This window comes from Capricornis sumatraensis, chromosome 9 (assembly GCF_032405125.1).
Source record: "Capricornis sumatraensis isolate serow.1 chromosome 9, serow.2, whole genome shotgun sequence".
NCBI classification, from domain to species: Eukaryota; Metazoa; Chordata; class Mammalia; order Artiodactyla; family Bovidae; genus Capricornis; species Capricornis sumatraensis.
This window is the reverse complement of record NC_091077.1, coordinates 45,904,048-45,914,915: the sequence shown is the minus strand read 5'-3', so window position 1 is coordinate 45,914,915 and position 10,868 is coordinate 45,904,048. Positions and strand designations below refer to the sequence as shown.

The 10,868-nt window shown below is 37.1% G+C and overlaps 1 protein-coding gene across 2 annotated transcripts in view; it reads right to left on the bottom strand.

Moving 5' to 3' along the window:
• Window positions 1-5,357: 5,357 nt before the first annotated feature.
• The window catches only part of DDX46 (DEAD-box helicase 46), a 48,309-nt gene continuing 42,798 nt past the window's right edge, over window positions 5,358-10,868 (bottom strand). For both annotated transcript variants that reach the window (XM_068979506.1, XM_068979507.1), the window contains exons 22-23: window positions 8,265-8,338; window positions 5,358-7,059 (exon numbers count right to left, since the gene is read on the bottom strand). In XM_068979506.1, coding sequence (XP_068835607.1) covers window positions 7,012-7,059; window positions 8,265-8,338 — 122 coding nt within the window. In that variant the 3' untranslated portion in view covers window positions 5,358-7,011. The remainder of the gene's footprint in view (window positions 7,060-8,264; window positions 8,339-10,868) is intronic.

Here is a 10,868-nt window from a genome sequence, read left to right as displayed (position 1 = left end):
GCGACTTAGCAGTAGCAGTCAGTGATACTGGATCTATTACTGACCCCATTTTTCAAATTAAGAGGACTAATAAATGGTGGAGCTAGGATTTGCACCCAGCACCCTTTGGCAAAAAGATTGCCTTATTGTTCTAGGCGCTGCCCAAAGTACATTGACACGACAAGCCTAAAAGTTACTTATGGATGGGCGGGGTGAGGTCTCCACCTGCAAATATTAATAAAATGGGGAATATTCAAATAATGAGGTGTTTGAGCTCTCAGTCCTAGGATCATGCAATAATTCTCATTTTGTGAGGCTAACTTTAAAGGTTAATAATGAAGTTTTTATGTCCATGATCTCCTCAGAATTACCATATTCTTCATTCCATCATGACAGGGAGGTAGTTTGCTTACAAGACTGGACAGGACAAGCAAACAGGACAGGTAGTTTGCTTACAAGATCTCCATTTATGTAGCTACTGCAAGATTTCAAACTTATGGGTCACCCCATACAACCCAATTTAGCAAACGGTATTAGTTTCCCCAGTTCTTCCCTCGGTTAATTCAAAGATGTCAGAAAGGGGAGGATTTAGAATTAGGAACGCTGCTGTGCAGAAGATACATATTTTTTAAAGCATGCTTGTTCTATGTTTTAAAATATTTTTCCCAGCCATGCCAGGCTGCTTCCAGGTTCCTAATTCCCCGACCAGGGATCGAACCCAGACTCAGCAGTGAAAGCGTGGAGTCCTAATCACTGGACTACCAGAGGATTCCCAGGAAGGCAATTTTTCTGACTGTGGCAAAAGCCAGAGGCAGGTACTTGATCCTTTTGCCCATGCAATGAACACTTAAGGATGTAATTCTTAGCAATGACTTGTACCATGAGTCAGCATTTGGCCCAGTGGTGCTGCCAGTAGGAAATAAAGTAAGAGTAACAACTTTTCTGGGTGAACACACAAGGAGGAACATGGTAGGTTACCGTTCATCGAGTCACAAGAGCCGGACGTGACTTAGCGCCTAAACAAAACAACAGCAACACCACAAACCAGGAGGCAAACCAAATAGAGTACACAGAACAGGCAAGCTCAATCATTCTCTGGCAAGCAGGGTTCTGTAACAAGATTCTAACTCTCAATCTAATTAATCCTATAAAATACTAGAAAACAGGACTGATCATACTAGTATTGTTCACATAGAAAAATACCAACATAGAAAACAACTAAAACATATACACGGATTTTAGGGCACATGAAGTAGCCTTCCAAAGACTTTTTAAAAACAAGTTTTCTCTAAGCAAGATTTCTTTTTTTATTCTTGAAAGGGAAATATAAGAATGCACTGTAGTGCTGCCATAACATGACTTTTGCAGATCCTTAATTTTTGTAATTTTAAGTTTCAACCAAAATAGCATTTGTACATAAAACCACTTAAGAAGAAAATCTGTCAATGGCCTGGTGGTCCAGTGCTAATGACTTGCATTGCTGAGGCCCTCGGTTCAATCCCTGGTAGGGGAACTAAGCTCCCCACAAGTCGTGAGGTATGGCCAAAAGGAAATTTTCATACCAGTAAGGTCAAATGATTTGCAGGCCCAATGGAGAAGCAGACAGAGGAACAGAGGAAGTCAGACATTCCCAGGTTTGGGACCTTGGACAGTGTGTGCACGTGCATGCCTGTGGGTGTATGTGCACACGTGCATACACATGCTCAGTCACAGCCCACCAGGCTCCTCGGTCCACGGGAGTTTTCAGGCAAGAATACTGGAGCAGGATGCCATTTTGTCCTTCAGGGGATCTTTCCCACCTAGACAGATTGTGTCTCCTGCACTGGCAGGCAATTCTTTACCATTGAGCTGCCTTGGGAAGCCACAGTACCTTGGACAAGTCACTGCTTTTCCCAAACGCTTACATATGTGTGAAATGAAGATAATGTCAAAGTACTAAGAATATAGGACAGACACAGTCCCTAACCTCAAGAAACTTACCTTCTGGTGTAGCAGACAAAAATGCAAATAATCAAAATACAGTGTTAAAAGCAATGATCTGGTATTTTCAGATAATTATCTCAAGTTGGTCTTAATGAGGTACTGTAGTACACATAACATGGTAGAATGTACAACTAGTGCTGAACATAGAGGCTTTTTCAAGGGCATTTATCCTCACTTCATTTGTAAAAAGAGCACACTTATAATTGTCACACTATTTGACTTATATCCAAACATTTCTTCTTCAAAAGTGTACACCTGTGAAATACAATTTGGACTCAATTCAACATTTTGCATTCCTTCTCCAAGAGCCTCAACCTGGCCCAGAATAGGCCAGTCATATAGGCAAACCATCATGATAAATGGTGACTGTATACATGCGAAAAGGCCAAAATAGGAATATTCAAATAGAGTGGGAACCGGCTGCTGCTTAAAGATCTTTCAATTAAAGCAACGAATCCTCTAAAATACTATTCATTTGAACTGAAAGATATCTATAGGAAAAATGAATTTCATTTTCTAGATTTTAGTTTATCAGTAGTCACTGACTGTCCTTGCTAGTATACACCATACACCATATAGCAACACTGAAAGATACAGCAATAAAGAAAACTTCAGAAAATGCCCTCCCATACACCCATTGTAGTAAGAGTACTAATTATTCAGGCACTATTTTTATATGCTTTAATGATTTAAATGTATTATTTCATTTCATCCTCACAAAAATCCTGAAATAGGTATTACTGTAATCTTTTTAGGTGAAAAAAGACATTTTAAAGCATTTAAGCAACTTGCCAAAGGTTGTCCAAGTGTGCCCCATATGTGAATTTACTTATAATTATGTATATGAACCATTATACTAAACTGTAATATTGTACTTGATATATAGTAACATAAAATCTACTCAAAAAATTCAAAGGATGAGATTTTAAAAATGAAATACAAACAAGAGTCTCCAGTATTTTCTCCTTGCTTTCCAATAGCTTACTGTGACCCACTTTGGAGACCACTGCTTTAGATAATAGCTAGTCAAAATCCAAGAACAAAGCAAAAGTGAAGATTATCAGTGGCTTTCAAATCTGAGTATGTATCACAGAATCATTACCATCCCAGACACACTTACAAGAGCAATCCTAGACTTTTTTACAGTTACAGAGGAACTTGTGTTCTCTTTAAGGACATCGCTCCCGTTTTTCCATGGAGCTTTCCAAATCTGAGATTTAGGCTGAGGGCTGGCTGGGAGATGGCAAGGATTCTTCCAGAAGTGTACGGTACAACTCTGGGAATCTCAGCTCCCAGAAGACTCCCTCAGGCAAAGGCATAGAAAGAAAACATTACCTTCAATATTACCTTGATATGGCTGGACATGGGCACCTGAGAACCTCCTAGAAATTCAGGAATAAAGGCCAAGGACACTTTTAACACTCAAGGGCTGCTGGAACTGCCAGGTGTTGATAGGCTGCAAAAAATCCACCTACTACCAAATGCCAAGTTCAAATGACATGCTTTTGCTGTGGACAAAGAATATTTTTCATACTGAATCCTCACATTTTCTTTACTCCATAATAAGCGAAATTGTGAAAACAGACTAATATCCAAAATGCATTATTTCCATATATTAAAGACAATTAGATTTTCTTAAATTCGACAACTCTAAGGTTTTACAGTAATCCTGGTGATATCTGAGAGAGTAACTCTGAGTTCTAGTTTTCCAAAGGGGTTAGAACTTTTTTATTTCACATTTTTTTCCCTCCGAAAGAATTTGTCAATGCAAATTTAGAATTTCTTTCTAAAGGTTTGAGCTTCAACATCATGAACTTCTATAAGCTTATGCCATATATGGAAGAGGACAAGGTCAAGAAAAATCATCATAATGAAATGCTTCACCTATCATGTGACTTGACAGTATGCACTTAGATATCAGTTTGGCCATAAAGAACCAGAAAGGTGAGACCACTGATACTGCAGTGGGGACATGAAGAGAATTCATTTATTTATACTTTTCTTTCCATATTTCTACTTGGACTCCTGCTCAAATTAAACTATAAGTCGATACAGAAGAAAAAGGACCTTCAAATATCTGCGACTGGTAATACTGCAGATACAGTAGGGAATCTTTACCCAGTAACAGAAATGCAGAGCTGGCCTAAGAGTACGGCACGTTTCAATAAGTAATGTGTGAGATGTTGCTATATTCCAAGCTGAACGCCTCACTCCGGAGAGATTTTATTAAGATTTCCTGGAAGTTACAACACCTAAACTGAGTACAACATTAAGACATTCCCTCTACCTCTCAACACACATTCATTTGTTCTCTTTCTATTTACACGTGTGTCTTTTTAAAAGATTAACTTCTGTTTTTCATGCCGGAGCAGAAAGCATAAAAAAATGTCAATAGATTCTGATTCTTATATAAAACTATGTACCAAAATGTGAAGAACTGGAAGCTCCAGATTCAATTCTAAGAGGAAAAGTATTCTCATGGATCACATTGGGCTAGCCACTCAGAATTTATGCCTGCTGTAAGAACTCAGCATCTGTCATCTATAAATGACCAAAATGGGGCTAAATAAATAAAACAGTTGTTTACCCTGAACTTCATTTCAATTACCATTTTCCCCTCAACTTCTATCTCAAACAAGTGCTAAGTTATCTGCCACTAAAGGATGTTAGCTGGTGGTTTTATAAAGTAAAGCAAGGCATCATAGGAAAAAGAGGTCACACAAAACCAAGTTATAACTTAAAGGCTTTGCTCTCTAGGCTGTGATTTTTAAGGTGCTGGTGAATTACTTGGAAGTGGACTCCACACCTGGCTTCATGGGATTTATAAACCCAGGCATTCAAGAGCTGGTTCTGTGCAAACAAACAAAAAAACGTCTTTGCATGCAGGATCTGCCTCCTTCAAAAGAACTGCAGTCACACCTTGCAGCTGAACACCTTGGCATACCGACAAGGCTGGTAAGATACAAAAGATATCAGATAATAAAGTGTCTAAAAGGAGTTGGAGAGAATCTAGACATTATCATTTCATTCTGTATTTCCACTGTTTAAGAATAAGCGTCACTGTGATAAAACACCAACTGGCACATGAACCCATTATTTCACCTACAGCCTATCTCATGCCAAATATAAACACCATCAAAGGTTAAGAGGCTTCCTTAGGAAGATATTTGTGGATAGAACTATGTATTTTGGGTTGTGAGAATTTTTTAATAGAGTATTACTTCTCTCACATGCCTAGCAATGTAAACAATATTAGATATGCAGCAGAAAACATCAGCAAAGATAATTTTAGGAAAATGCAGGCTACCTTTATTTTACAAGGAATTTAAAAAACATGAGCAAATATTGATATTGCATTTTTTAAAAAACATTAATCTGTATGTCATTCAAATTTTAAAAATCAAAGAGTCAATGTGACACTAAACAATGCAGTAACAAAGAAACGGGCTTCATTTTAACAGAGTACTCTCAGTGGCTGATGACAACTAGATGCACAAACACAAAGGTAATGATACTAGAAGGCTGTAAACTCTGAATCTCAAAGTGATGGAGCAGGCTGAAGGGAGCACCAATTGCCATCAGTGTGGCACTGTGACATAGTCTATCAAAGGAAACAAACTATCACTAAGTAATAAAAATAAGCATATAAATAAATGCTGGGGGTACAGGAGCCCAAGATGCCTAAAATTTTAGAGAAAATGGTTTATTTGATTCTATTGTTACATGTGTTTTATCTGTTTTCTTCCTCAAGTAAAAAAGTGGATATGTGAGAGATTCAAGAATATACCTGAGATTTTCAGTAAGGATAACTTCAGATTGAGGAAATCATGATTGATGCCTCCTGTTACTTTAACCATCTAATATACTACTGAAATGAGTTAACAGCTATAATACGCTTTGGGTCTTTTCATTTTTAAAAGCTCTAAGTCAAGACTACTTAAAGGAACTTCTGTATCTTTTAAGAAATACAAATATTTCATTCCTGAAAATTTTATTTTTCAAAGAGTGACAACCATATCAAGTTCTAACACACCAGGAGTCTTGAACATTAGGTGATCCAATTATCACAATTTAAATTAGGATACTCAGGAAATATATATCAAGGTTCAAAAATATAATTTATGATTCTTTTAAACTAAATTTCACTGAGAAATGTTTAAATTCTAAGTCTAAAATGTGGGTGCCACGCTTTTTTTTTTTTTTAAAGAAAATTCACAACCTACTCAATAATCCTGAAGAAAAATCAGATTGGTAGGGTGTTTATATGTACAGATGTATAAACGAACACTTTAAAGGGGAAAAAACAATCACGTTCATATTTACAGGTGACAAATCACTTTCACTTCAGGAAGATTAGAAAAGAGCTAGTAGCTAAGCACAGAGCCACAGGTTGTGAAGGGAACCTAAAAGCAGTCGATACTAAAATTCTTAGCAGTCTAAAGGAATGCAAGCACTTCTTATACTACAAAACTTTAATTTTACAAAACCAAAGAGCAGCCCAACTATGACCCTCATAAGATGATAAAAATTGAAACAAAAACTCTGAACCCATTTTGTAAAACTTCTATCGTAACATTCTTATATCCAGTTCATATTGTTCTACTCGAGTCAAGTAAGATTTAAGCTCAAGGTAGAGACACAAAATTAGAGAATTTTACCTTTTCTGAGGAGATGATCACAGTTTCATTGCAAGAAGATAAAGTGAACAACCCCTTAGCAACCTTTGTACTTTATTATCTTCAATGGAAAGTTCAAATATTTTAATTGCCTTAAACTTCTGGAGTATTACCCAGATAGTTAAAATATTGATATTTAAGTTTGACATTAAAGGACACTTTAATGAAAACAGGCCTGCTTTAAATAGAGTTTGATAATTCTGGGGGTACTTACAGAAAGAAGATTTGTAACAAATACTGGTTTCTAATACTTAAAAAAAAAATCAGCAAGACTGAATTTTAAAAATCTTAATTTAAAATACATTGTAAACTGAAGACAATAACTGCCACATTTATCACAGACCAGCACAGGTAAAAGTTTTTCTCGGATGTTTTATAAGACTTTGTATCTTCCTTTATTTGTTGGTTGGTATGAATTTTGCTACAGGAAAAAATAAAAGGTATATGATTAGTAAAAGGAAAATGAAATAAAAGGAAAAAAAAGCATGTTACAAACTTGCTTTACAAACTTGTACAACTATCAAATATTTAAAATAAAAATATTATTTAGTGAGAAAGAAAGAACTATCTAACAATCATTTCTCTGTGTTCACTCGACTGCTCCTTAACAATGGTTCTGAAACTTAATGGTGGTAGCATTCTTTTTTTATCACTCCTTGGTAAAAGTCACTTGATTTAAAGTTTGTTTTTATTCTTTCCTCTCGCTTTGTTTACATTCCATTCTTTAAATTATTTTTATCCATCCAAAGAAATGTTCTGTAAGGGAAATTTCAGAAAAGCCCTAAAAAACACATTCTCTGTAAAGTCTCCTTTCAAAGGATCCTCATCCCAACATATACACTGTAGGGAGAATTTACAAGAAGGTGTCTGCTTCCTTTGGAAAGGTGGTCTATAAAAGGTCCATACCTACGTTTAAAACACTGACAAACACCTAAGTTTAAAAACAGTGGCAAAAATGTAGAGAAACTGAAATTTTCATACACTGTCAAAAGCAATGTAAACTGATATAACTACTCTGAAAAATTATTTAGCAATACCAACTTAAAGCTAAAGTATACATACCCTGTAACTAGCAATTCTACTTTAGGGCATTTACTCAAAAGAAAAATATACTGAAGTGTACTACAGAGACGTGGAAGAATGTTCAGAGAAGCGTTATTCATAAAAACTCAAAACTGAAATGACCTCAAAATCTAAACCATAAATTAACTGTGGTAAATCCACGGGCTTAACTACTATATAGCCACAAAAATAATAACTGCTATATGTAAAAACATGGATTGATTTCCTCAAAGTCATGTTGAGAGAAAGAACTTAAGATACAAAAGAGTCCACAGCACTTGATTCCACTTATACGGAGTTCAAAACTAGGCAAAACTAATCTATGATGTGGAAAGTCAGAAAGTCACATCTGGGGGCGATGAATAACAAGAAGGAGGAACATGAGCAGAGTTTCTGGGATCCTGGTAAGGTGCTCTATTTCCTCATCTGGGCAGTGATCACACCAGTGTGCTCAGTTTGTGAAAATTCATCAAACTATATCATCTGTCTGCTTTGCTGTATTTATACTAAATGGTTAAACAAAACATTGATTAGAACAAACAAGTCCTTGAGGTTTTTACTCACCAATCGGATCAGTTCTTCTTTTATAAGCCTGGTGATTTCTGCCTTCGCTTTCTGCACAGCCAGCTCATTGGCACCTGGTGAGTGAGTGGAGAACACTTCATATTACTGGAATTACACTGGATGTTTATCCACCTCATTGAGATCCAGTAGAAACACTGTAGGTGACTTTCAGGAACACTGTACTACTTGCCAAGAAAAGTCTTTCAATACCTGGTAGAACATCATCTACACTGTATCACGGCTGCTTATTATTATCATTACTTTTAGAGTTTCAAATGTAACCACTGAGTTTAGTGCTTAGAGGGTTAAGGTTAGTGAGGTACTACTGTTATAAGTTCTTGGTATATTGGTATGCAAAGAAAAAATGATTTGCAATTTGTCCAAAATAGAAAAAGGAAAAGGAAAATACACCTTCCTAGGTTCAGTTATTTAACAAACACTTACCGGATGTTTATTATATTCTTTAAAGTCACCAAATGTTTCAGAAATGTGTCATCTGAACAAAGGCTTAAAGCTGAAGGAGGAGAGATGACAGGGAAAGCATTTTACAAAGGGAATCAATCATGCGTGCAATGGTACAGATTAAGAAAGGCATGTTTAAAGACCGAAGACTAAGAGAAGTATAGTATGGTTGAAAGGAAAAAGTGTGTGAAAGAACACAGCAAAACAGCCAAACAGATGAGGTAGGCTGGAGACACTAGTAGAGTTATAAATTCAAGAAGCACCCACCATGTGTGGTATACTGTATGAGATTCATTACACAAAGTACTCATCTATGCTCTGTGTGATCCTGTAGGCTACTAGAAAAACAAACTTGGAACGATATTACAGCAAGATGAGTAGATTAGGAAGTAGTCTTATCAGAGGAACTTTTAAATATCATCTCTTCCAAGAATCTTTCCCTAACTTCTCCAGGTGGCGTGAAGTGTTTCTTCCCTCAGTGCTCTCAGAGGATTGTGTTCATACCATCGTGAAAGCACATTTTTGAGGTAGAATATACAAAATATTTTTCTTTATTAGATGTGAACAGTGAAGAAGAACAAAGCAAGATGCTACGAGTTGAGTCACAAGTAAAGAAACTAAAATGTAATAAAGGAGATACTGAACCCAAGAGGAAGAGCAGGTGTTGTTATTAGCAGTGATGGCGGTTAACTGACATTGTAGCAGAGGTGCTCATGGGACACGCCAAGCTGGAAACGTCAGTAAGACCAATGGAAACAAGGAGCAGAAGTAGCGGAAGTGGAGATTAGAGCTCCACCAAGGACAGGTGTGGAAGGGTTTGAAGGCAGGGGATGATGCCAGGAGGCAAGTCTAGAGCGGGAACTCGGTGCACACCCATAAAAGGAAAAGCGCTAGACCAAAGAAGTAGACCAGAGATCAAGTAGGAGTGAGAGAATGTCAAAGAAGAAAGAACTGGGGCTGTAATGTAGAGAACTATGGTTTTATTATTTTTATAAGAAAAATCAAATATGGAAAGCGATTCACAAGAAATGGGAAAATTCTCCCCCTTATTAGATATGGTTAACTTTTTCAAACCCAAGGAGGACAGAGAAGGAGAAACGGAGGAGCTGTGGGGAGAGGAGGAGGAAAACAGAGGATGAGGAGAAGAAGGAGGGAGAAGAAACAGTTTAACAACAGGAAGAAAAGAGACATGCTTATGGCTATGAAGTCACAGCAACATATCTAATCTAATCTAAGCCCCACACCTCCACCAGCCATTGACCACAACATTTTAAAGCTGTGGGTGCTGGAAGGGAAGAGAGGTGGATGCATGTGAAGCCAAGGGTAGAATCAAGAGCTGAGTCAGAAATAAAATATAAAAAAACCCAAAATTGAGAAGGAAAATATGCTACTTGGCATGAGTTGGTGTGTAGCTTGACGCTCTGTGCTGTTTTAAAAAGAAGGAAAATGATACTCTCACCCAGCTCAAAGCAGAAGAGTAATTTTCCTGTGTTAGTTAGAACCTGACCATTTGGACTGGTTTAAATTTTCGACTTATACAGCTTCTTTAGGTAATGGGTCACATATGTTTATAAGCTGTCAAAAAAAGAGGCATTTCCTTTCATTGGTCCCAAAACAACTCTGGCTGCTTTTAAGGGATTCTCCACCAGTAAAAAGAGAGGGTCACAAAACAGGCTATAAATTATACAGGCTGGCTAGGCACGTAGGTCTTTCCTGTTCTCCTTCCCACTGCCTGGTGGGAGGCCTGGAGCTGCTGAGCCACACTGAGCCTCTAAGGAGCCAGGCAGTGGGGTCCCTCCAATTACAGAACTAGAAACAGATGACACTAGGCCCCTTGCAACACCTGTTTTCATCCCATTAGTGTTCAGTCGATTTGGTTGGAGTTTCAAAAACTAAAAGATCATTTAAACCTAATCATCTATGAAAATTCTCAAAGCTTTAGATCATTTTAATTACCAATCCCCAGCCCTTATTTAGCATCTTTATGTCTCTAGAATTCTCAAGATTCACTCTTAACAATGTTATCTTGTTACTGGGAGGGAAAGACCTGCTTAGATTTTAAAAATTAGATGTTACTTTCTAAGTACAAGTTCACAGTGGAAAGCACCCAGAACCATTGTAGGTAGATAGAAAAGTTGGCAG